General features: G+C 49.7%; 6 protein-coding genes across 7 annotated transcripts; 2 read left to right on the forward strand and 4 right to left on the reverse strand.

Annotated features, from left to right (window-relative positions):
* Positions 1-3113: 3113 nt before the first annotated feature.
* LOC128270864 (osteocalcin 2-like) lies at positions 3114-5027 on the reverse strand. The gene is made up of 2 exons (XM_053008290.1): positions 4416-5027; positions 3114-3290 (listed from the first exon to the last, which is right to left on the reverse strand). Exons 1-2 carry the CDS (start codon positions 5025-5027, stop codon positions 3114-3116), a joined length of 789 nt encoding a protein of 262 aa, XP_052864250.1.
* Positions 5028-13137: 8110 nt separating this feature from the next.
* Positions 13138-14366, reverse strand: LOC128275253 (replication termination factor 2). 2 transcript variants are annotated; one of them, XM_053013693.1, is made up of 4 exons: positions 14230-14366; positions 13788-14159; positions 13516-13729; positions 13138-13461 (listed from the first exon to the last, which is right to left on the reverse strand). In XM_053013693.1, exons 1-4 carry the CDS (start codon positions 14296-14298, stop codon positions 13241-13243), a joined length of 876 nt encoding a protein of 291 aa, XP_052869653.1. In that variant the 5' UTR covers positions 14299-14366; the 3' UTR covers positions 13138-13240. The 2 variants fall into 2 exon arrangements, with proteins under 2 accessions (XP_052869653.1, XP_052869651.1); XM_053013691.1 differs by having other exon boundaries at positions 13138-13729.
* A 364-nt stretch (positions 14367-14730) lies between these two features.
* LOC128275256 (uncharacterized) lies at positions 14731-15204 on the forward strand. Its single transcript, XM_053013696.1, has 2 exons — positions 14731-15005; positions 15066-15204. The coding sequence occupies exons 1-2, from the start codon at positions 14763-14765 to the stop codon at positions 15177-15179; spliced, it is 357 nt and encodes a 118-aa protein (XP_052869656.1). The 5' UTR covers positions 14731-14762; the 3' UTR covers positions 15180-15204.
* A 26-nt stretch (positions 15205-15230) lies between these two features.
* LOC128270865 (uncharacterized) lies at positions 15231-16782 on the reverse strand. Its single transcript, XM_053008291.1, has 4 exons — positions 16641-16782; positions 16444-16587; positions 16246-16384; positions 15231-16176 (listed from the first exon to the last, which is right to left on the reverse strand). Exons 1-4 carry the CDS (start codon positions 16738-16740, stop codon positions 15255-15257), a joined length of 1305 nt encoding a protein of 434 aa, XP_052864251.1. The 5' UTR covers positions 16741-16782; the 3' UTR covers positions 15231-15254.
* Positions 16783-17241: 459 nt separating this feature from the next.
* LOC128270866 (nonsense-mediated mRNA decay factor SMG8) lies at positions 17242-20376 on the reverse strand. The gene is made up of 5 exons (XM_053008292.1): positions 20327-20376; positions 20128-20266; positions 19213-20064; positions 19040-19141; positions 17242-18978 (listed from the first exon to the last, which is right to left on the reverse strand). The coding sequence occupies exons 1-5, from the start codon at positions 20374-20376 to the stop codon at positions 17242-17244; spliced, it is 2880 nt and encodes a 959-aa protein (XP_052864252.1).
* Positions 20377-20971: 595 nt separating this feature from the next.
* Positions 20972-24474, forward strand: LOC128270867 (uncharacterized). The gene is made up of 7 exons (XM_053008293.1): positions 20972-20975; positions 21137-21297; positions 21359-21619; positions 21690-21886; positions 21952-22637; positions 22708-22917; positions 22979-24474. Exons 1-7 carry the CDS (start codon positions 20972-20974, stop codon positions 24316-24318), a joined length of 2859 nt encoding a protein of 952 aa, XP_052864253.1. The 3' UTR covers positions 24319-24474.
* Positions 24475-24935: the final 461 nt, after the last annotated feature.

Below are 24935 nucleotides of genomic sequence, written 5' to 3' on the forward strand. Positions count from 1 at the left end.
GTCGCCACGACGCGCACGCTACTACTGGGGCCGCTCACCAGGGACCGGGCGTAAGGCGAGAATCGTCCGTCATCGAGAGTGAGTAGTGTGTGGGCGCCGCTCGCGATCGTCAGTGAGAGATGCGTCCCATCAAGGGGGTCCAACAAGTGGTACGCACAGACACCAGTCAACGCATTCAATTAATGTGGCCCCCTCAGAACGGTGGCCATCGTTCCGAGAATATCCTCCTTCGCGGAACCCACACACACGCGCCAGCACACACGCCTATGCTAATGTTGATGGCGAATTACGAGACTTTAAACATAATTAAGAAGCGCGCAGGAGAGAAAGAGAGAGCGACGTTAACACGGTAAACGTTCATTGAAACACGCCACCACCATGCGGACGCTGTGATTAATAATGTATATATCGAACCTAGATTAACGCGCCGCTCTCGGGCCAGAGACGGGTTGGCGAGAAAATGAATCATAAATCGCGCGGCACGTGACACGACGACGCCCGGGAGCGCGACGGGCCGGGCAGGGACTCTCATTTAACGGTGCGGCCAACCATCACCGAGAGGCAACAACGCGAACACGATTATTGGGGCCCGCGGCAGATGATGGGGCTTACGTCATCAGAATTCAACGCTCCACCGAGATGCGGTCATCGGGGCTTCCATCCCCTATGACGGTAATGATGCGCTCGGGGCGTTGGTTCTTTCGCCCGAAATACGCTGCCAACCACTCACGGATCGGACCGACCGACCGTGTGTGATGTTCTATGTGCTCAATCTTCAATCTTGTTCGGTCGTAAAAACGTGAAGCACCAGGCTTCTCCATTGGCAAACGGGTAAACGGGTTGGGAGACCGAGATTCTACCTCGGGCGCGGTTGTTTCGAAAACGTATTGCATTTTCTAATAATTGTTTATAACTTTTGGAACTCTAAAGCAGCCCCGGCGGTGCTGCTGAAAAAAGCCACAAAATAAGCACTTCCAGGAGTTGCAGTTTCGCAATCGTTTGTTATCGACACATTGGGAACCCACGGAGATAAGATTGCAGAATTGCAATCACTCCCATGTAACGCCCAATAACCGTTCGTTCCGTGCCGGTTGTTGGTGGTTTACTCGGTGGGTTTTACACACAATATGCGGGCAGGTTTTGCATTGATCTTGAATAATCCGTAAGTTCGACGAATTTCGACAGTCACCGGCACGCCGGTGAGAGTAGAAATAGCTCCACCGTTTTGAGAAAAAGCATACATATCGCAAGCGGCCATCCGTTACAGAGCACCGGACCGGGGATTAGGCATCCGGTTGGTGGCTACAAAACAGGAAACGAACAAAAAACATAACGTGTCACACGAAACGAAAGAAGAGTAGAAATATAGTATTTTTGAATATAAAAACGTAAACGAACGAAAGCAAAGCGAGGTTAAAACGGGCGTTTAGCCAACCAAGGGCGGGCGGGCAGACAGTTGCGGGATCAGGAAAGTTCGAGAAATATGTTTATGCTTTGTTATGTATACCCTCCGATTCCTCCGTCTCCTCCGTCTGCACCTTGGCAATTTCGGGCCCGAGCGGATCAAAGCGAACCCGGTGCTCCACGGCGGCGTGGGCTGCATGGAGCAGTTCCGAGAAGAACCGATGCCGGCGTAATGCCAGCTCATCGCGCCCGATGGGCGTAGTCGGTGGCTCCATAATGCCACCCTCTTCCCTGGAGGCGTTCGATTGTTTTTTTCGTTTTGGTTTTCAGTTTCGTTTCGGTTCGATGTAAGGCGTCGTTCACGGCGAGAAAAAACGATCGGTAAGAAATGTTTCTGTAAATTCTTTTGTGTTTTGTTTTTTGCATGATTGAAACAAGCAAATCAGGTTGCGATAAAAACAAACTCAAACGAATGAACAACGCGCCAGAGCAAGAGAACTGAAACTGACCACTAGAGTAACGGATCGTAAGCGAATGTAATGCTGAACAAACTACCAGACAGCGGCGGCGGCCAGAAAATGTAACGAAGCGAAAATAAATCTTCTTTGACTACGCGCGCATGATGATGATGGTGATTTACAGTGATGGGTCTTTAATGGACAAACAGCCTGGTGGAACCGGAAAGAACTCAAAACTGCACTCAAATATAAAACAACTTTTTGTTGCGGCGATGATGATGATGCGAATGGTTGGTGAAGCAAAAAAAGCTCGCGGCAACGCGTCATCGACAGGCAGTACTAAGGAATAACGGGGTGATACCAACATCATGAGTCGATCCTCGGCGAACCAGTCCGGGAGCGCGATCATGCCCGGCAGCGAACCGCGCTTGGTCGCGAACGGTGTACACATGTCGCCCCGCGGCAATCTCGGTGGGATCGAGTCGGAGAACACGGAATCGTCGTCCTCGGGCGGCGGATACTCGGGCGGCGGTATCACCTCGGTGCTCTCGTTGTAGGCCACCCGCTTCTTGACCGACGACTTCGACGACGAGCGGCGCGACAGGCAGCTCTCGCGGAAGGAAACCTGCGTCCGAATGGTCGTATCGTCACTGTTGACCGACTCCTTCCGGCTGCTGCTGTTGTCCGCCTCGATCCCGGACGGGCTGTCCCCGTTGGTGGGAGCCGTACGCGGGGCCGACTCCGACAGCGTCGACGTGTCGTCGTGTTCGCCGCCGCTCGAATGCTTCGATGAAACCTGAGCCTCGTTGTTGGGCGACAGTTCCGCCGAACCACCGGAACCGGTCGTCCCGGTGCCCGGCAGTGGCGGCGACGGCGGTGTAATCGAGCTCGTGCCATCCTCTTCCAAGGGCTGCGCCGCTGCGACGGCCACGTGTCTCGCCGTTTCCCTCTCCCCGCAGCCCTTCTTCTCGCTCGAAGGGCTCGATTCGTTGTCACTCATTGCGCCATCATCGCCGCTGGCCACCGCACTACCGTCGCTGCTACTGCTGAGCGGATTTTCGTCGTCACTTTCCGCCCCCCGGTCGCTTCTCCGTTGGGGCAGTAAGTACTTTTCCACATCAATCGTCTCCTCAATCGTGTCTTCGCTGTTGCTCGGTTCACTTTGAAGTCGCTCCATTTTCGCGCCACACCCATCACGCTCTGGCTCCTTTCCATCCGCCATCGGTTCGGGTTCGTTTTCCGGTGGCGCCGCTAAAGAACCAACCGGTGCTGATGGTTCCACCGTCCCTTCGCCTTCGGGCGAATCATCGATTGGGTCCGGTTCGGTGGCGTCGCCCGCCGGGTGCAACTGTTCGTCCGATCGCCGTCCTTCGGCCGCGTCCGAGATGAAAGCTGGTGCTTCCGCCGCATCATCGGCCGGGGTTTCGTCTAATAAATGGAACACAAAATGTTGAAACAATGTTGTGTGCCGGTGCCGGCTGCCATTTTTCTGCCCAACGCTTTGTGATTCGCACGTTTGATCTTCCACGGCCCTTGCCGAGCACACCAACGAACCCAATTAGTTGGGTGGCAAAACGTTCGCTTCCAAAGTTTCTGGCAGGCGACAAAAGCGACCCGCTACGACAGCCTTGAAGATCCTGTAAAAGTTTTGGCACGCAAATGACCTGCAAGCTGCTGCGCGAAACAATCCAGCGACCGGTGCCGGTGAGAAAGTTGTTTAATGTCGAAAAAGGGTCACATCGAGCTTGGGGTTCACCAGAAGAAAAACAACGCGATCGCCCCGAGTGGAAGTGGAATTCGAGGAATTATCAGCATGTGTACGTTACAAGGATTTTTTTTTACGGTTGAATCTTTCACGCAGATTTACCAGCGGAAGTCAAGAAAAAGTAAGAGTCAACCGGCACCGGATGGAGAAGGGCAAAAAAACAAAACACACATCCTTTCGGTCACGCTTGAGGTAACTTTTTGAATTGCCTTGGGAACCCAGCCCCTGTGACCCGGCTTTGGTGCCGGAAAATACGATTCAATAAATCTAACATTGATCTGCCGTAATTAGTAGGAGACAAAAACAAGATGGCCAAATGGCGATTCGGCGAAACGGAAACCGTTTGCATGCAAATTAGGGCGCAACCGAGAGGGTAAGTATTGCTTCTCCAGCATTACCGCAGCCGCGACATCGGGTCCAATTAGCACGGCGAAAGTGACACGGAAGCGCGAGTCAACATCGACACAGACGGGGACACCGAAAAGCACAACAGGCTCGAGGCGAGCGAAAACGTTAGCGGGCGGGCGCGCGCGGTCACAAAATGGCATTAGTATGATGGCTGGCTGTGGCTGGCACACAGCATGCCTGCCGGCGGCGGTCCTTGGCAGGCCTTTGATCCTTTTCTTACCGTCCTCCGGCTGCTCCGGGTGGCCCTGCGCCTCGTTGGCGTTATCTTCGTGCGAACAGCATTCATCCGAAGTTTCTTTCGTCGGCACGTCGTTTTGAGGTCGTTCCGGTCCGGGTTCGGGCAACTTTTGCTGCTCCTCTGCCGCCAGCAGCTCCCCGACGGTGGTCGGAATTTCCTGAGGAGTGTTGGTGGCGTCTCCGGTCGATTCGGCATCGGTCGATTCGTTGTGGGCCGTTGGTTGCGCTTCGATCTCCGTCACCACGGCGGACGACGATTGGCCCGACGCAAGGTTCGACGGGGTTTTGCTTGCGGGCGACGAGGACGAAGCGGAGGCCGCGTCCAGGTTCGACGATGATGCTGCTCGCTCGGTATCGACGGAGCCTGGGGCGGCCGCCGGTTCACTTTCCGCCGGGTGCCGCGTATCGAGAGGAGATTGCGTTCCCGTGGGAGCCGCCTCTGACGTGGGTTCCGCCGGTGATCGGCCCCCGTTCAGGGCGGCCGTCGTCGCAGCCGAACCCCCCGACGATGACGGCGGGTTGTCGGAGTTTTCAATTATTTCTATCTTGATCTCCTCGTCATCCTGCGAGAGGTTGTCCACCGCTGTCGGTAGGTGGCTGACCGTCGCCGGCGGCGCTTCGTTCGATTTCGGCTGCTTGGTGTGCTGCTCCTCCGACTCGGACTCGGACTCGCCATTCTTATCGCCCTTGCCCGCGGCCAACTTTTCCTTCTGTTTCGGTGACTTGGGATTTACACAGCGGCAGCAGGAAAACATTTTGCCGTCCCTGGGAGTTCCGCCGGAGTCGCTGGTTCCGCCTTTTTGGATTTATTTCCCCCTCGCTGTTGCTGGCTCGCTCTCCTATCACGCCGCTTTGCCGAACACTGGTGCGCTCTGGTGATCAACTAACACTCAACCCGTAACAAATAACTGCACAACATCACAATTTATGTGGTTCACTTCGCAAACGATAACAAACAACACGCGGAGCTCCTTCGGGACGAGGAAGGAAGAAAAAAATGCCTAATTGAATCCATCGAAGGTCGGAAACCGTCCGACAGGAGGGAAACCAAAACGTGTAAACAACTCGTAGATTAGCGGCCACATTAGTCCGTCTGGCCTATGGAGGATTTAAAAATAAAATCTCCTCACTCGGTGGCCGCCCAAGGTGTGTGTGTGCGTTGGTGGGCCCCAGTACATTGCACCTGTTTCTGGTATGCACTAGAGCCGAGTCTTTGTGTATCTCTCTCGCTCTTGCAAACTTGCTCAAAAGGTGTCCACTATGCCCTCCAGATGTCAACCAACCGATGTTTATGACCGCCTTGGAGCCACACCGTCCTTAATCAACCCCGACCCTTAGCCCGCGGTACCCGGAACGTTCACAACAGGACTGACAGATTGACGCACGGAACTCCACGGTGCTTGAGGTGTTCCCGCCGCAACTAAGCTTAACCACCGCCGTAAACAAGCGAAACTAGGTCACACTATTGTGGTGCACATAAACGACCCCCGCAGCAGATGTGCCGGGATTGCAAACCGCGAAAGGGTACGCCACCGGGCCGCCAGGCCTGCGCCGCCGGGACGAGGTCGAGAAATTGTTGCTCCAACCGGGGCGACCGGGGAAAGTGAAAAATGATACAACATCTAATCATATTGGTCAATATTTGATGAGCATTTTTCCATGGCCACAGGGAATCGGAACCATAAAAACTTCCTCTCGAAACGGCCGACCAGCATCGCAGGAATTAAATATTCAGTGGCCGATCGGCGAGTGGCCTGTAATTCTTTGTTTTTTGATGGGTTGTACCCAAAAGGGATGGCAGAAGGCCTTTTTTCCTTCCAAACATATTTTGGCCCTTTTACCGATTTTATTATTCGGTTTCTGTTGGCCAGGGGTATTGCCAGGTATTTCTGGTGCTAACACAGGAAACGGTGTCCTCTCGCCTTACTATTTGGGCATCCTTATTACACTTTTCGCGAACGGGGCGCGGCATTCTGTCCATCCGGAAAGGTCACGCAATGAAATTGGATTCAAATAGAGCCTATATCGTGTTATTTATGTTGAGAGCAACGGAACGTTTCATTTTCCAAACAAACGGGTGCGACTGATTTCTCAAAAAATGATTATAATTCGATTTGATTATCTAACTTCGAGTCACTTCCGTTTGCACAAAGGGACCCGAGACTTCAAATGTCATTAATTACTCTTCGGGGAACGCGGCATAAACCTCCCACCACAACAGGTTCTGTTTGCTCTCACAACCCTCCACTAACACATGTCCAGGCTCCAGGTTTGGGTTCCTGTTGAAAAATAAATCACAGGACCAGATCCAGCGCCTTGAGCAGTCTCGAGATGAAACTTTTTGGACGAGAAAATCCCCCAACAGCGTGGCACGAGCGAATGGTTTATGGTTCACCGTGAGGCAGTAAAGGAACTCGGCAGCCCCATCGTACGTAGCGTAGAGGTAACTGCATAATTGATAACTACGTGATGCTGCTCGAGCGTGCGGCATAAAGGGGACATTGATCTGCACACCGAAGGCTTCAGCAGGAGCCTCACGAAACACGAACATCGCGCAAGAGAGGACCACCACCACACACACACAAACTCAACAGTAGCGTAACGGAACCGGGTGTGGCAAAAAAAGGATGTCCCACACAATCCACCATCCGGGCACATTTTTATTGTTGACCGAAAATTGGGGCAGCACACGGTTTTGGGGCGCAAACGCACAGCGGGGAGTGTCGGTGGTTAATGGCTTTTCGAGTGGAAAAATGGCCAATTCAATCGCAAATATGCATATCGGTGCACACACACGCACTCGTCCGAACACAGAGCCAGCCGACAGCAATCGCGCCGTGGAGCGCGGTCACAAATGGGCGCTTGCAACTGCGCGTGTTACCGATCGACCCGAAACGCCAGCCTCGACTGGACACGGCGTGTCGGACTGAGCGCCGGAGTCTGTGAACCACCCCGTGGGCCGAAGATAGCGCTACGGCCGTAACGGGAGCCGGAGTTGCCGAACGCCCGTATTCGGTCCTCGAGAATCCGCGCACACATTTTGCCCAACCCAACTCGACGGGGCGCGGCGAAAGTTTTCCCCTTCGGGTCGGCGGCCACAGTCGATTTCCAGCTCTCGCGCGCGTGGAAATTGTGCTCCCCACGTGCTGTTCGTGGTAGGCAGCATCCCGAGAGCAGGCCGAACAATCGGCACCCGGGTCCAAGGGTCGGAGATCCATCGCTCTGGGTTTTTCGGTTCGCCTTGCAGCGCGAGTTTGATTCATTCATGATCCATCGGTCCCGTGCTCTTCCGACCATTCGATTATTCCACACTTTCGTTTGGACCGCGAACCCCCGCTCGGTTTAAAGCGGAAAACGGTGGCTAAAACGAAACAAGCGGCCTGTTGAAAGAAACATTTCGAACATGGCGAACGGTAAAATGTCCAAAAAATAGTAAACAACTTTTACTACATAACGCCGCCGACCACGGCGCTCTGGAACCTGGAAACGGAAGATGTGAAGCAGAGCAACGCGAAAAGACACAGTGTCGCAACAATGAAAACAAAGTGCGAAAACGTGCCCCGCCGGGCCGACGATAAACGATTTTCTTCGTGCCTCGTTTTCCCAGACAGTGCGCAGACGCCGACCGATTTCGAATTTTTCACCTCCTGTGTGCGTTCAGTTCTGTCTCTCGCGAGCGTTCGAGGAGAAAGATGGGCAAAAAAATTCAGAGAAATTCCCAGTCAATCAGAACAAGAGCCCGGGAGTGGCACGCGTGGGGTGGAAACATTATCATTCAGTAAAATTTCATTCTTGAATCTATCTTCCCGATCGACCCAGTAAAGTGACGAATACAAGCCGCAGTTTCCCAGTTTTCAATTACAATCTCGATGAACATACAAATTCTCAGATGTATGGGTGTTGAACTGCAACTGTTTTATGGCATCTTACCATTGCTTATGACTAATTTGAAACCCTCCTCGACGGACACTGGTTACGAATGTTGATCTCCTCGCTTGTTGAGCAATACAAATAAAACCTTTCGCCCAGCTCTTTGGCAGCCATCGTTTTTTGAGTCATATCCGATCGACATAATGATCACGATCTTTGACGGATAAGTTTAATTTGTGGGTTTGTGTCTGCCCCGTTTGCAGTAGGCCGCAAGCAAGTGTGCAGCAATGGCGTGCGCTGTGTGTGTGTTACCATGCCAACGCAAAGAAAGTGTTCTCAGCCGTTGCCGAGATAAAGCGATAGGGGGAGAAAAAACACTGATACAACGTTAGTCCAGTCGGTCAGCTTGCTCCGTGGGCCGGAACTAGAACTGTTTGCTTCGGAATAATCATGCGTCGGTCGATGAATAAAAGATCAGTCGAAAGAAAACGGGCCGAAAAGAAACAATTTAAAGAGTTTTCAGTGAGTGACGTGGGGAGCTAAGAAAACAGCCACAGAATAACCCTTTGGCAGAGGCTAGCGTGTCAAATCGTAGCAACCATGCTGAGCCGTGCTTCTGTGTTCATTAAACGAAACGAAATCCACCCAAAACGGTACCGGTTCGGGCAGGGAGGGTGATTATGTCCATTTAAGGGAGGGCGCCTTTTGCAACAGCTCTTGAGTGTATGCTCATATATAGAAAAGGGGGCCACCGATCAATGCCACCACACACCATGCCAACCTGGGATAACACCCGGTGTCTTATCGTATGTCACCACCGGTATGAGTAGGGCCGGTGCCGGTGGTGATGACGATGATTATGATGACGATGATGGGGGCACACGGTAATTCACGCTCACGCAAATCGCACGTCGTGCGGTGGTGAGCTGAATTTATGGAACAACGAATAAGTCCCTCAGCGTTGGGAGCCATAAATTCACCACCAGTCCGACCCGGGTGGATCATAGTTTCCACTTTCTTTTGGCCCGAAACCTTGCGAATGATTTAATGCTGGTGCCGGTGACTCAATCGTACCGAAATAAATGGCAATCGCCATCACCCGGCCCAGGATCGGTAAGGTGGTTGGTGGTCTTTCCGTGCCGTGTGCGCGATGCTTGCGTATTGTGCTTTTTGGGGGTGAAATTGTTTATTTTTTCACTGAAGAATCTATTTTCATCCAACGCTCGGTGTGCTGCTTCCCTGCGCTATGACTCTGGCAATCAATCGAATCGATAGATAACATAGAACAACGGGCGTTGATAGCAGCCGGCCATCGGTATGCGTGCGGCGGTAGGGATCGCACCAAAAAAGGGTTTTTTTGCTTCGTCTACTCCTGCCGAGATACACTACAGAACCACCTGCGGAAGCTTGATACGGTTCATCGGACCGATCGGAGTTTCTCTCTCCGAGGAAACCGGATCCGTTTTTTGACACACCCATCATCACATTTAGGTGTATGGTGTTTCGTTTTCTTTATCTCTGCGCTCTATGACGAAGCCGATGACTTCTTTGTGACTCATTTGCCATACAGGTTTACACGGGTTGGATTGCTCATCCCCGTGTACACACACACACAATACAAAGCCACAGCGATTGTCTAATTGTTGCATAGCATCCGGATGCGTTGCGTTTGTTACGGGCTTTTTTTCGTTCGTGGCGAGCAGCCGGCCGTCAAAACAACAAAAACCTAAAAGCACTAGCATAGGGGCAATGGCCTATCTCCACCCTCCGCTACGAGCGTTTGCGCACCCGGGGCCTGGCCTGCTGCTGCCACAACGCACCGTGTGCCGGTTCGGATGTGGGGAAAATAAAGAAACTTTACTCACCGAATGATGGCCTCAGCAGGCGACGAACAGGATTCTGCTTAAGCGAAAGCGGTTTGCTTTCCCGTTGGTCGGTCGGTTTTAGGAACTTTGGACGCGAATCCTTCCAGCTGCACACACAATAAACGATTTGGCGTATAAGCGGGCGAATCGCGGCTTCACGGCTAGGACAACGAAAAATGAAAAATGCTAAACGAGTTGGCAAGGAAGTGACTCTGTTGGAGGGGAAGGATCTCTTTTTGGGGGCCGGAGTCTTTTCGATTAAGTTTCGAACTACTATTATCTCTAACAAAAGTTTATTCTATCTTGTATAAAATCCTACTTTTGTTATTTTTGTCAAAACACGAAACGTCAAAATATTTTCCGAATGTTGTTTTTATGATTTCGACCGATTTTGGAACCTAACTAAGACACTGCGAACCTAACTGTGATGACGAACCTGACACCCTCTCTCTCAGCACCCTAGCGCCCTCTATCAGTGAGTGCGCTTATCATTTATCATCGCTATAATTATTGTTTTTCGAAATGGCTAATGTGGTGTTATTTTTAAGTTTACAGTAAAATAACAAATTATATAAAATACAACGCTTTTTAACATAATTACTGCGGCTTGCTTAATTAGGACTCTTCGAATCGACAGCCACGAATCGAGCAGTTACAGGTGTCACTGTTAATTAAGCGTGCGTGCTCCAAGGTAAACAAAGTAATTGTTTGACATATCGTACACGCCGATTAAATGTTACCAAATTAAAGACGTACGTATTTGTTGTACAGTTTTATTTGTTTTGTGGTCCAGTTTTAATCATTGTTTAATTTCATTCACGTTCACTTACTAGGTCCCGAGAGCGACGATCAGGCGCACGTTAGCCACGTTAACTCGCCGGCCGAGTTTTACATTCAGATTAAGAACAGCTACGACGCGCTGCGCAACATGGAGGAACTGCTCGCGGGAACGGCACGCCACTCCGAAGTGATCGCTGCTGGCGAAATACACAACGGGCTGTTCTGTATGGCTGTCGAAGCACCCCATGGTAAAGGGTACACCAAGAACCAACGATGCTTTCCACCGGCTCCATTACATCGGCCACCATCGCGAGGAAATCGTTGGCGAGGGGGAAAACCAGGAACTGCTGCCAATACCATCGGCTTTGTTTAACATCGCTCATCTCGATATGGTTGAAGATTTCAAGACCGGAGACGAAGATCATCTGTTGCACACAGGTATCATTTAATTTAATTTAATTTAATTTATTAAAAAGCCAGTGTTCGCCGTCAGGCTAGACACAGGATCTTAAATCTAAATATTACAAAAGAAAGGAGAGCTTACGAGTAACAGAGTGAAAGAATGGAAGGAAGAAAGAAGATGGACGCAAAGAAACCACCACAGAAGGTGAGGAAGTCCCGCGAGTCAGAACAAATGGAGGAGTTGAGTGGGATGATTAAAGTCCCCAAGAAGAATTATGACATCACTCGCCGAAGCTTTCGCAGCAATGTCACTCACGCATTCGCAGAGTGACTCAAGAGACAGTACCAGGACATCGCAATTAAAAACCGACGAGGCCAGCCATACTTCCGACGACTTCGACCGCAATCCACGTGCGTATTGGTAGTATAACGTACAGGAACCAGAACGGGAAGATGAAGCAACCGGCCCAATACACCGCTATGCGGGCGAGCCGTGCTGCACAACAGGCAGGCAGAGTGGCGGGGCCCCATCACGCAATGAGGCAGCCTGAGGCGAATCGTCAGAAGATGTTGAGCGAGGGACGTTAACAATCGAGGCCGGACGGTGTACAAACTCGCCAAAACGCATAGCCGACGGCCACATGGTAGCAGATAGCGCAACGGCCCGCAGGTGTATTGGTAAACCGATTTTGAAGGAGACAAATGAGAGGCCATCCGTGCTGGCCCCGGCTTTCGTCAACCGATGCACCACTACATCCTCGGTGGAGAGCCGTGTTCTGACGAAGGATGCCACCACGTTATCAGTGCAGGACGGTTTAAAGCCCGACAAATACAACCAAAACCTCCTCACTACAAGGCAGTCTTCAATGCCGGAGCCAGTAGGCAGTGACCCGGTACCAAACTGCAGCGAGTGATTCCGTGTATCCAGTGTATTATCGGCATGCCGAGCAGCTGTTTGTTTTTTTGTTCGAACATCCAGGCAGCTGTCATTCAAAGTAGAGGTAGGCGCGGCTGGTCCGTCCAATGGTCCAATGGTATCATGTTTGATTTGCTAGAAAACTTAACGAACGGCAATGGCCATAGAGCCAAAAGAGGAAAAAAAACTAGAAAAATTAAATCGCAGGTTGATAAGAATTAATCTTCCATGTGAATGCTCTCCCCGCCACTTACCTCCATTATCTGCAAAATTCATTGAATGGAGCAAAAACCGCCTTTATACAGCCGGAGCTTTTTAAAATGTACAAGCCCTTGTATTGGGCATGTCCCTTTTGAGCTCTAACTATTTCAGAACTAATTGGGCGTCTGCGGATAGTTTTTTCACAACATTTCTTACATTGTACAACACTCAATTCAAAAAAATCATATATAAATTTCACAACAGTATACTTATGAAGATATTCTTTGCAAATTAGTGGCGCTCCCTATAAGAAAAATAACTACATAACTGCTATGTACGAAACCTTGCCAAACGAAATTCCGTCAACTGATCAGCCATAGAATACTAATTAATAATAAGTAGTGATAAGTCTGAATTATGTTAGATGATAAGTAATCAATAAGATAAAATCTCAAATACTCAAATAAAATTTCTAAAAATATATATTAGATCTGGTCTTGTTTGGAAACCTCGCTTTTTTAGAAAACCTGCTTTGTTAATGATGATTCAACGATTTTTAATGAGGAGATGATCTTTTCTGCTAAATCATTATTAGCAAACAAATTACAACGTCATTATTTTGGTCAATATCATTCAAATCTTATTTGAATCATTCAATTGAATTTTGTCCGTAAAGGAATTGCGTTGAACTAAAATCGACGAGCTGTGAACGGAGGGTATGACTGTGATAATCTACGAAAAGCAAATATTTCGAATCTCAATTGGAAATGGCAAATGAAAAATATAATTTTTTAGTGAAAAAAATTTAAGAAACGAATTAAATCGCAGTGATCGACGTTGTTTATTGAGAAATGTGGAGTCAAATACGTGTTTGTGAATTTACCTACCAACTATCAATACCAAATACTAGTATCTACTATTATTTTTCTTGTATTCAGTTGTAGAAAGGATTGTACGTGACCCAGTGAGCACGCTGTTGGTCTTTTTCGCTCTCGTGCGATGTAAATAAAGATTTATACACCGCAGACGCCTTCGGATCTTTGGCAACGCTGTAATCGTCTTTCGATTTCTTGAACACGGGATCTTCTCCAATCTTGTCGCTAATAAGAGCCCGTTTGTTCAGCACTTTAGTACCGGTGGTGGGTTTACTGCTCCCTTCGCCGTTCGGCTTGGCGACGCTAGATGAAGCTTTCACAACACCGGAACCACTCGCTGCGGCACTCGATGACGTGGAAGATAATTCTCCAGATGTTACAGTGGAGGATGGTACGGTCTCTTTCGATTTGGCCTTCTTTTCCGCCTTGTTTTTCTTATCCAGCTTCAAGCGTGCTTGACGTGCTTCCATTTTGGTGCGCATCAGTTCGGTATCTTCTTCGGATCCATTCAGAAGAACGATGTCATCGTCTGTGAACGGTATCTGGCACTAAATGTGCACGGGATTAATTACATAAATTGAAACCGAATCGGCATCGAATACTTACCACCGAGCATGCCTTATCCTTGATTTCTTTCAGGGCCCTTTCAGAAAACACGCACCCGCAGGTCCAGAGGGCAACGAAGCGAAACTGTCCGCTCATTTCTAGGCCGATCAGTGCACACACGAACGGGGAACTTTTGTCGCCTTTCGTTTCATCGTACGCCGGATTTGGTGTCAGGTTCAGGTTCTTAATGTCCTTCAATGATTTGATGTGCGAGCAAGATTCAGGCATCTTTTCCTTGTCCAGCAGTGCCTCGATAACACTTTGCTTAGAATATAGCCGACCCAATGCACACATGACGATTGGAAGCTGGAGGCGCAACTGAGTTAATGCGCAGTGTTTCCAGCGGAACTGCCTTTCCGAATTCTTGTCTTTCTGTGAAAATTGAAGGAATGGAAGAGTGTTAGCCGGATGCTGCGCGTGAAGTTTCCGTTTACTATCGTACCTGTTCTGGTTTCTTCTTTAATCGCACCAACTCGTCCCGCCGAGGAATAGTTCCACCATCACATCCCATGTTCGGGCACCACTATTAATTGAAGTGAACAGATGGAATTTTCACGCTGTAAGACCGAAAATAAGCTGTTTTCGTTCACTGCTTGTTTATTTACAATCCACAAAGTGCATTTGACAGTAAGCAGGAAAACGTAGTACCCCATGAGCTAGCGACTCTCGCAAGTGATGCCAAAACACGAATCCGTAAAACATACAAGGAAAATATTTAATTAGATTTAAACCACTGCATTAAATATTTTCAATTAGTCATCAGCATTACTTTATTGGTACCACCTTTGAAAACTACACATAATAAGTTGTTAAAATAGATCCTGTAGGTAATTGGGTTGACACATTAGCTGATGGGTTGTGTTTGCAGAAAGCGCGCTTTTCCAGTTGTCACACAGCGACTTGAATAAACTTGTATCGTTCCTTGGCGTCGCGTTTTTGAGGTGTTGCTAGTTGTTTGAAAAAACATTGAGTAAAATGGCACAATTTGAAGACAGAGTAATCGTGAATGCTTCCCTGCTTAAACGGCACATTGATAAACCGGTGAGCATTCATCTGAAGGTGGACGAAGCCGCCAACGGTTGTAGATCATTCAGCGGAAAATCGACCGACGGTATGGATGTACAAGTGCAGCTATCGGAACCGTTAAATGGCAAGTGCTCCGGATGGGTGGAAATTATCGGTGTTGCCGATACGCAGAACACTGTTCGCGGCAAAGAAGTAAGCGCTTCGGAAACAGATATCGGACGAAAGCTAATCTGGATGTTGATTTCCCCTTAGATTGTCACGTTCTTCAACAATGGAGACAAAGTGGAAGATTTCGACGTGGACGGCCACAACATGATGTGTACGTTGCTTTCCGTTTGCAAAGATCCCTTTCCGTGTGACCCATAGTGTGATGAATATAAATGTTGTTCCATAAATACACCAGTTCGTTGGCCGGCATTTTCTTTATTGAACAACATTCGATCACTCGTTGAGCCGAAGGCTAACCTCTACCAGCAGTCGTACCATTTTCCAGCACTCCATCACCACTCCGTAGCAGATTGGAAGGCATTCAACGATAAATCCGACGGTCGTGTCGTGGTTCGGTGTGCCTCTGGAAACGTAAAGCAACAGTGCTTCTGTTTCGCGCCACAAGTACCACGGTACCATCAGCGTAATCGTGGCCACAATTTTCCACCACAGAAACGTTAACTCCTTCAGCAAGTTGACTGGCTCGATCGAGAGCAGGAATGTTTCCCAAATCGTGCGTAGGGTAAAATTACGCTTCTCTATCTCACGCTCGATCATTCGCTTCAGATAATCGATCTTGTCGAGGGGGCTGCCACGAATGCTGCGGAACGCGTACACAAAGTCCCCGCAGACATACACTATCGATATGAAGAGGGCCGATATCAGCTGGCTGAGCCCCGAGTACTGCTGGCGATCGATATCAGGCGATTCGAGGGGATCGTGCTGATAAACGAACTCGCTCCAGCGGTGATGGATGGCAGAGAAGATGTAGTTCCAAAGTCTTGGTATGTAGTAGGGCTGTTCAAGCAGATTCTCAAACAAAGGTTCTGCCCGCTCCAGGTATCCATTCGATGGGATGTAGGCAAGGTTTCGTTTTTCCGCTTCGTTCAGCAACTTCAGCTCGATCGTGTAAAGCAGGCAGGTAGAAGGGGCGCACTTTTCATTCCGTTCGGTCGCCGATGCACCCACCACAGGAAAGCACACAATCTGCCAGGGCAGAGCATGAGATTGCGCCTTCGCTATTGGGGGTCCCTCCGTGCTGGTGCTTGCAGTTGCTGTGGCTTCGTTGTTGTTCAGTAAACACATCAGATCCTTCACTGAACGGCCCCGTTGGATGGCCGGGGCCAGTATGATGTGTTCATCGGCACTGCGCGTCCTACGGGTCAGGGGAAAAGTAGTTTAGCTTTGTGCTGCGTGAAACCTCGAGTTACACGGTGCCGATTACCCCTTGAGCCAAGAATATTTATTCCAGCACGACACAAACGGTAGAATGAACTGCGGAAAACACAACCGCATATGGCCACTGCCGCAGTCGTTAATGTGATTCACGAACTCTTGCCTCAACTGCACGATGTTGATCTCACCTGCCGAGGAAGAGGACGTCTGATAAGTCTGTCGATTCCACGTTCCGTTACCCACCCACCTTCCATCTCGATCAGCACGCACAGCACCTCGGGGTTTCGGGATCGATCGACGAAACTTTTGATACTACCGATGGCGGTCCTTTTGAGCCACGGATAGCGCCGATGCAGAATGATCAGCCAGAGTTGCCGCGATACGGTGACCGCTGAAAGCAACAAAACGATCGGATCGGACACATTCACCCTTTTCCACTCTTACTTGCGTAGCTAATGATGAAAAACGGTAGCAGGGAGCAGAAGAGCGCAACGAACGTGATCGTCCGCATCGTAGTTCGGGTGGAAGCGACGTTGGTCCACATGTTGACTCAGCACAGTATGAAAGTGCATAAAAATCAGTCAGTCTTTTCCGGGACGGTGATGCAAAAATTCGTTCACGAAGCGGCAGCACGATTGATTGCTACTAAATGATCGGTTCCGTGCTAAGTAAACAATTACCACCATTCCGCAGTGGCGCACTGTGGCTTATCTGTGATTTTGTTATGAATGTTTTTTTTTGTTTTGTTTTGCATTCAACACGTCTCGCGGCTTCTTGATAAACTCCAGGTAAGAGAATGCATTTCGTGAAAACTTTGCCGTACAAGAACCAAGTTCGATGTAAAGATAATTGTCTATTTATTTATGCCATTGCTTCGTGTTGAAACTTATATTGTATAACAAAATCAGTTCCGGCAGTACCATCAACAAATCCTCCCACTTTCGCGTTGCACATCCCAAGAAACATCCACCTTAGTCGTAACACAAGACAGACCAGTCAACGGGCCACAACCTGATTCTAAACACCCAGTACCGTTCAGTCCGTTTCACCGATTATCGTTCAATTCGTTCTCCCGTATGCCGAACATACCCTCCATGAGAACACCGTGTGTGGCGGCGGTCGCAGGGTCCACCTCAACCGGGGCTAGCAAAGGGCCAGTGTCACCCTCGTACAAGAACGGCAAACGCAGTATCCAGTAGGAGCTTTGCGACAGCCGAATCGGTTCCTTCATGCCCGTGGTGAACGTTAAGCTGCTTTGGGTTTGGGCGTTGTTTTGAACAATTTTAACCTTCGGATCGATGATCACGTGAACCGGTGCTTTCGGCGTCACGATGTGCACCCGCATCAGCTGTGCCGTATTGTTAACCGTGTTCCGACATGGGCACGGAAAGTAGATGGGCATATCGTTGAACACAACCTTGCTGCCACTATCGCGTGCGATCTCGGTGCCGGTCCGTATGATGCTGTTCGGTGCGTCCATACAGAACCGATGGCCCCGAAGACACTCGTACTCGATGCCGACAAACAACTTGAGCGTAAACGTATTGCTCTGTTCGTAGCTCTTCGAGCAGTGCGAGATGCCTTTCTTCCGGTTGCGTATCTTTTCGTACGAAGCGGCCCACGATTGGGCGTGCTCGAGGCGCACGCTTACGTCCCATGGTAGTAGAAAGTTCGAGCCGGACAGAAACCCACTCTGTACGTGCTCCGGTAAGCCCGAGTTGTGCGTGTAGATTGAACTCGAACCCAAGCACACCAGCGACCACGAAGGGAAGCGCGGTAGCAAACCGGCAGGGCTGGCGGCGTGCAACATTCCAGGCAAGTATTCCGTTGTGGACGGTTGCTTCGACGGAGCTGTCGCCGGTGCCGGTGCCGGTTCTAGTGACAATGTTCCCATCTCTTCACCCAACTCATCGGCCCTTACTTCTAGCTCGTCGATGCAATCCTCAGCGATGGGTTCTTCTTTTATGTCCAAATCAAACGCTTCAACAGCGTCTATCGCATCGTGCTCCGGTACCCGTTGCGAGAGCATGAGATCGGCGTCAAAATCATTTGCTATCGAATCGGCAACTTCCTTCGTTTCTTCATCACCATCGGAATCGATGATGAAGCTCAAGCTTTGTGAGCTGTTTTGGCTGCGCTGATTGCCGGAAAGTGGTGAATGTTCGCGAGTCGAGCGCGTCTGGGGACCGACGTCTGAGGCCGTTCGTTTGGCTTTATCGAACGACATTAGGTTGGAAAAATTTTTGTTAATAAATTCTGCCGCCCGAAAGTCGCTGATCGACGGTTCGAAGATGGGAAACTGCACACGTTCCAGCCGATTGCAGTTGCTACAACTTTGTGCTATGATTTGATAAAACTCAAAGTTTGCCTGCCGAATCGTGTACGGATCCTCCCGATGGCCCTGCGTGCGGCCGCAGTTGCACGAGGATACATAAATCACCCCGCTCGAATGCTCGGAAGGGTCCTGCGGTTTGTGTTTGCCCATTAGGCACGGATTGCCACGCAAGCTCGGATACTCGCACTGTTGCTTGCCGTTCAACCATATCGCCTCGCAGTATTGTTTTAGTTCCTCGACACTAGGTTTCACTTGGGGACCGCGTGCGTACAGCATCAGCAGATTGAGGGCCTCCCCGTACTTTGCCTCGTGGTACGCCGTGCTGTAGTGCATTGGCAGCTTTTCTTTGTACTTCATCATTGCGAGGTGGAGACCCTGTTCGCTAATCTCGCCAAAGAATTGCTCATCGATATCGACAATGTCGTAGAAACTTTCCAGATACAATCGCTGAAAGGTAACGAACGATTTCATTAACATTCGCCCCCGGCGACTATCAGAGGTGACTTACGTATTCCGAATCGAACTCGGCGTAGGACGGTTTGTTGGGATTTTCAATGAACAGACGGTGCATAAGTTGGAACACTTCATACCAAACCCCGACGGGTGGAAGCTGAAATGGTGTAAAACTTTTGAGGTATAAACAGTCACGATGGGTTTAAAAATGTAAGCAGCATTTCTTACAACAAAATGCGTTCTATTCCGTTGCCGTCCGCCGGGGTTGCTATCGTCAAATCCAAACTCCATCGCTTCGGTTACGTGTTGCTGCACAAACTGTAGAATGCTGCGCTCTTCCTTTTTCTCCGGTCGGTCCACGTTGAGTTTAAAATTTGGGAATCCAAAAAATTCGTACGGCTTCAAGTTCTCCAACACCTGATTCTCCTCTTCCTTGCTGATCATCCCGGTGCTCTTCTGGCTCACTAGGTACGATGAGAGCATGTTGATTGTGTCTATCACTGGATCCTGTCGTTGTTCTTTCCGCTGGGTGTAGAAGACAAACGGTTTGTTTCTGGGCAATGCGAATAACGACAGCCCACTGTTGTTCGTAATAATGAACTCGTTGCGTAGCGTTTTGCTGATAAATTCTTCCATCTTCATCTGCAGCGTATTGATTTCTTCGAGCGAGTACGGCTCCGATCCGTCCGGCAGATTGAAAATAAAGATTAGCCGCGGATTGCACAATCGACACTCCTTGCCCATGAACGACCATCTCTTTAACATTTCGGGCAGAAACCTGAGAACATGCTTCTCTCGAATGATTTTCAGGGACTTGAATAGTGAAAGGTACGACATGTCGAACGTAACGGCCGTTTCGACCAGCACCACAATGTGACAAATTTGCAGGGCGAATAACAGCACGCGTGCAAACCGGGTCCGGATTGCGCTGTTGAACTCGACAAAGTGTGCCGATGGTTGGTCCGGTTTTTCACCCATCATTTGATCGGCCAGCTCGAGCAGTACGAAATTGTCGAAGGTTGTATCGAAGTGCACAAACATCGTGTGGTCCTCGGTGCGGTAGTAAAATTTTATACGTCCCTAAAATGAAGAGATTGGATCAGTATTCTAGTCGCATACACAGAAAAGGTTGTTCAGCTGTACCTCACTACCGCCTTTATCCATCAGAGTTGGATGAATGTGTAGCACATTAAATTCGATCAGCTTGTTACAATGGAAATCCGTTGATTTTCCAAGCACTCCGACCACAACCATGTGTTTGCGGTTCGAGAACATAGTATCTCTGGAAAAGCAAGAACCCTAGATTAGCTGGTGCTACGTTTCCTGGCACCTCAAGCCTCACCGTATGTTGTGTGGAACATTTGGAAAAGTGAAACTGCTAAAGATGTCCATTTCTTAAACTCTCCCGATTTCCACGTATTAAATCCTGCTCGCGCGCACTTTCAACGTTGCCTTGGTAAACAAACAGCTGTCAGAGGCGCTGCAGTTTTTTGACAACTTTACCATACCATATGGATCTTCGTAAATGGAGCTGGGGTATTTGGCGCCAAACGCGAGCTTTGTAACACATTTTACGCATTCTACCGATAATAACTAGACTATAATTGTGGAATAAAAACGTATTCGTTTTTACCCCACAATATATCAGCTCACTGATTATCTGCCCGCTGCGTCGAAACCGAGTCCTTTTCATGGTTGTGTGTATAACCGCGCGTTGAATACCTAGCTCGTATCCTAGAGGCGTCCCTGAAGGAGCAAAAGTGTTGCTACTACGCAGGATGTTTGGTGGCTTTGCGTGAAAGCTTTCCATATCCTCGCGCCGCCCAATCCTCGCAGAGAACTGAAGCGACACGCGGAAACATTTTTGCTGTGGACCGTATTATGGGTACGGAAAATTTGGCATAAGGTGATAGCAGCAGTAAAAAGTGTGAAAATATTTACATTACCGTGAAGCCAGCAGCAGTGTTTTAAGATTTTACCGCAGAAAATGGGTAATGCGTGACCTTTTAGCCATTTATGTGTTGGTTGTGTCGGTTCCACTGGAGGCGTTTTGCATGTCTTGAGTTTTGCGTAATAATCCCTTTGTAGGAGGACGCATAGGACTTTGACCTCCTGGTTTTGGTTTTCTTTCTAATTCGCCGTGTCCCTGTAGATTTAGAAATCGAAGCACAGAAGCCGACACTGGATCTGGCGAAGAAATGCCTCAAGAAGGTCCCCAAAATGGAGGATGCTCAGCAGTACAAAGTGCTGCTACTGGACGACAATGAACTGCAGAAGATTGATAATATTGATTGCTATTTAAAAATTGAAAAGGTAAGGCGGACTATAGGAGCACATCGGACTTTACCCTTTTAACCGGAGCGTGTTTCAACAGTTGTCGCTGTGCAAGAACCAGTTACTGCGAATGTACGGCGTTTGTCGATTGCACTGCTTGCGGGAGCTGAACTTGTCGTGCAATGGAATACTGACCATCGAAGGGCTGAAAGATTTGGTGCACCTCACGCACTTGAATCTGGAGTGTAACAATATCAAAACAATTGAGCATTTGAACACTAATGTGAACCTGCAGGTGCTAAACCTATCGGAAAACAGTATCACCAGCGTGTCGGATATTTCGTTTTTAAAAAATTTAAAGGTAAAACATGCGTAAGGCAATCACACGCACAGCCTCAGAACGTCTTAACGCAATTTGTTATCGCTTTCAGGAACTCTTTCTTAACGGGAACCGCATTTCGCATTTAAGACAGTGTGATAAGTATTTACCTCAGTCGCTGGAAACCCTAACACTGGCAAAGAACAACATCTTCGATCTAAATGAAATCTGCACGCTGAGTCACCTGAACAATCTGAATAGCATCACAGTGGCGGACAATCCTTGCGTGCAGATGACCGGAAACGCGGTGTATGTAGTCTCAGCTCATTCCGCCCAAAATAGCAATTACTATCGATTCATCCTCACTATTGTAGCGGGTTCGACCATCGTCCGTTTGTGCTGAACTGGTGTATGAGCGTGAAACATATCGACGGGTTTGTCGTGACTGCCATCGAAAGTTTGAAGGCCGAATGGTTGTATAGCCAGGGACGGGGCCGTCAGTTTCGGATAGGGGAGCAAACGGCACTGGCCCGTTACTTGAGCAGCGTTTGTCCGCTATCCGGCGAAGCGTTGGAGAACCAGAACGAGCGCAAGCTGCGGTTGATTCTCAGTAAAGCGCAACAACACCAGCGGGCGCTGCAGGAACAAACAACGCTCGGTGGTGCTGACGGGTCAAACCAGTCGGCCAACAATTCACCGTCGTCGCTCCGACGGAAAGGCCAAGCAACACGCATACAATCGCCGCGTGTTTCGCGGCTCAGTGGGCGCCAAAATTCCCCAGACGCCATGTCGAACAGTTACCATGGTAACCTGTCCGTGAACAACTCATTGTCGTCGGGTCACAGCGACAACAGCTCGGGAGGTTCGCAGCTGTTTGAACTGACCCGCTCGCTGATCGACAACATTACGTCGGATGGTGGCAGTATCATGTCGCAAAGTTTGGACCCCAACATGTTGGCCACGAACAATAGCAGCGGCGGACCATCCTCGATGACCGACAGCATCCTTTTAGGCAAACAGCAAGCAATGGCGAATCAAAACCACAGTGGACTTTACAATGGTAGGCTGTTTGTTTCTCTTTCTCGCGCGCAAGAATATTTGTTGTTCACGTTCGTTTTGGCCCTCACCAGATCAATCCACAACACCGTTGCCGGTCGTTTTGAGTGACGGTCCGCTGACTGCGGCATCGAAGATGGTTCCGGTGCCGGAGTCACTGATGAGCCCGGACTGCGGGCCAAGCACAACCACCGCGGCCAGCATTGTGCAGCGTAATATGCAAAACTGCAACAAGCAACCTCAGCCGCAAACTCCGCAGATCCCGAAAGCCATAAAGACGAAGGGTAAGCAGCGCGACCGGGATCGCAGAGGGTTGAACATTTAATTTCGATTTCCTTTCTGCAGATAGCAACCGTTCGGTGGGGCAGATCGGTGGTGGCATTCCCGTGACTAGTGGGGCCACAAAGAGTGGCAGTCCGCGGGCAGTGAAGCGCAACAATAGCAGCGAGCGTTCGTCGCCATCGCTTTCGCCGCGCAAAACCCTCACGAACCACGCCACCAACGGGACGCCCCATTCGCGTCCCGTTTCGGCCCAATCGAAACACTCGGTACACCCGGCGACGGCCACCCCGTCGGAGTGTGGTTCGAGTAACGCCGTCAGTTCGGACGAGGAAAGTGAAGCGATCAATGTCGAAAAGTTGCGCACCATACGCCACAAGGCGGCACAGCAAACGCACCATCCGGGGACGAGTAAAATCAAAGAGAAGGAGCCAACCGCACCGAAAGCCACCACGTTGCTGGACGTCGTCGCGATCATCGACGATAATAAGGCGGTAGAAAATTCGGCCATATTCATTCAGAAAATTTGGCGAGGCTACGTGGCCCGGAAGCGGATGCGCGGTGTGGCCGAGAAGTTGTTCCACAAACGGACCAACGATCACATCCTGCAGCTGACGAAGGACATGCAGGTGACGAAGCAACAGTTGGAAGCAGGTCGCAAGATTCAGCAGCTTCAGATGCAAGCGCTGCGGCAACTCTGGCGGAAGGTGTCCGCGATGAACAACAACGGCAGCAAACCGTCGATCAATGCTTGCCCGACGCAGGACGACGAGGACGATGGAACGGCCGGGTGTGAACCGTTGGCGGGCGACGGAATCGATGGGGGCGGTGCCACCAGCAGTACTTTGCAAGATCTCACCAAATCGTGCTCGATGCTGATGAACCAGGTGCAACAGCTGCAGAGTGCCGTCCAGGACATTGTGGGTTGCATGCAGTTTCTGGTGCACGTCCCTCAGTCATCACAGCAAAAGCACTGTAGCAGTGAAACACAAACGGAGATCGTGGCAGTGCACACGCCCCAAGCGGAGCAGCTGCCGCCCGATAGCTTTCCAACCGTCAAATCAAGCGCCGGTGTGCCAAACAAGGAGCAACACCCGCCGCAGGTCAACGGAGCCAGCAACAAGCTGACGAGACCCTCGACGCTGCCCATCGGTTCGTCGGAAACGTCACCAAAGATTGCCATTGAGCAGGAAGTGAAGTCAACGGAAGACGACGAAAGGAGTGCTACGCTGGGCAGCGTTGGCCAACCTACGCTGCTCATAGTGGAAGCCGATCGAGGAAGCGAAGAGGAAAACAACGACGGAGAGCAGAAGGAATGCGACGATCGGGAAGTAGACGAAAAGAAGGTTTGCGCAGTGGGGCCACCGGAAGTCAAGGTCACGATCACGGAAAAGGCTGACCAGTGAGAAAGGGAACACTTCGCTAACGAACGGTGCAGTTTTGATGAGGCGTTTGTGCATTTAGAAGCCGCGGAATCGAATTTGTTGATTATTTTTAAGCTATTTATCTAAACAGCCGGCAAAGCAGATCGACGGTTGACCCAATCTTTAGTAAAATTCGTCTTCTGCAAACCCTTTGGTGGCCATGTGCATGTGGCAAGCACTTTTCCCTGGTCAGTGCATTTTCAAAGCCGAGTATTTCCTCCGGTAATAATTCCGTGACAACACCCCTCTCTGTACCACCGTTTGAGCGGAGATAGTTTCATCGGTTACACTTGATCGCCTCCAGAAGCTGTTCGCGTTCCGCGATTTATGATTATTTTACCTCCGATCTACACTACAAGTGCCTGTAATTATAATTAGTTGCAAAGACTAACGAGTAAATGATTCTACCTTAAGTGAAGTGAAGTGAGTGGTGTGCTATCATAGGGTCGACAAAGAAGCATTGTCTGCGATCATCATTAGTTGCTAACAGCAGGAGATTAGTTTCAATTCCTAAGATCGATTTACCCAGCCTAGCGAAGGGCGACGAAACATTCCAACGAAACGGAGCGGTGGTTCACAAAACAGTAATGCCAAATGAT

Source organism: Anopheles cruzii, chromosome 3 (genome assembly GCF_943734635.1).
Source record: "Anopheles cruzii chromosome 3, idAnoCruzAS_RS32_06, whole genome shotgun sequence".
Taxonomy (NCBI): Eukaryota; Metazoa; Arthropoda; class Insecta; order Diptera; family Culicidae; genus Anopheles; species Anopheles cruzii.

What these genes read in the sequence shown, in the direction of transcription:
- LOC128270864 (XM_053008290.1), bottom strand. Translation starts at nt 5,027, where the DNA reads ATGTTTTCCTGCTGCCGCTGTGTAAATCCCAAGTCACCGAAACAGAAG. An exon ending in CTCAGGAAATTCCGACCACC is followed by an intron (nt 3,291 to 4,415) that starts GTCGGGGAGCTG and finishes TCCATTTATTAG; the next exon opens with ACGAAACCCCGGCCGATGAT.
- LOC128275253 (XM_053013691.1), bottom strand. Translation starts at nt 14,298, where the DNA reads ATGGGATGTGATGGTGGAACTATTCCTCGGCGGGACGAGTTGGTGCGA. An exon ending in TAAAGAAGAAACCAGAACAG is followed by an intron (nt 14,160 to 14,229) that starts GTACGATAGTAA and finishes CAATTTTCACAG; the next exon opens with AAAGACAAGAATTCGGAAAG. An exon ending in AGGATAAGGCATGCTCGGTG is followed by an intron (nt 13,730 to 13,787) that starts GTAAGTATTCGA and finishes GTGCACATTTAG; the next exon opens with TGCCAGATACCGTTCACAGA.
- LOC128275256 (XM_053013696.1), top strand. Translation starts at nt 14,763, where the DNA reads ATGGCACAATTTGAAGACAGAGTAATCGTGAATGCTTCCCTGCTTAAA. An exon ending in ACACTGTTCGCGGCAAAGAA is followed by an intron (nt 15,006 to 15,065) that starts GTAAGCGCTTCG and finishes ATTTCCCCTTAG; the next exon opens with ATTGTCACGTTCTTCAACAA.
- LOC128270865 (XM_053008291.1), bottom strand. Translation starts at nt 16,740, where the DNA reads ATGTGGACCAACGTCGCTTCCACCCGAACTACGATGCGGACGATCACG. An exon ending in CGTGCTGATCGAGATGGAAG is followed by an intron (nt 16,385 to 16,443) that starts GTGGGTGGGTAA and finishes CTTCCTCGGCAG; the next exon opens with GTGAGATCAACATCGTGCAG. An exon ending in AAATATTCTTGGCTCAAGGG is followed by an intron (nt 16,177 to 16,245) that starts GTAATCGGCACC and finishes CCTGACCCGTAG; the next exon opens with GACGCGCAGTGCCGATGAAC.
- LOC128270866 (XM_053008292.1), bottom strand. Translation starts at nt 20,376, where the DNA reads ATGGACATCTTTAGCAGTTTCACTTTTCCAAATGTTCCACACAACATA. An exon ending in AATGTTCCACACAACATACG is followed by an intron (nt 20,267 to 20,326) that starts GTGAGGCTTGAG and finishes TTGCTTTTCCAG; the next exon opens with AGATACTATGTTCTCGAACC. An exon ending in GGAATAGAACGCATTTTGTT is followed by an intron (nt 19,142 to 19,212) that starts GTAAGAAATGCT and finishes ACACCATTTCAG; the next exon opens with CTTCCACCCGTCGGGGTTTG.
- LOC128270867 (XM_053008293.1), top strand. An exon ending in GCTATTTAAAAATTGAAAAG is followed by an intron (nt 21,298 to 21,358) that starts GTAAGGCGGACT and finishes GTGTTTCAACAG; the next exon opens with TTGTCGCTGTGCAAGAACCA. An exon ending in GAAAGCCATAAAGACGAAGG is followed by an intron (nt 22,918 to 22,978) that starts GTAAGCAGCGCG and finishes TCCTTTCTGCAG; the next exon opens with ATAGCAACCGTTCGGTGGGG.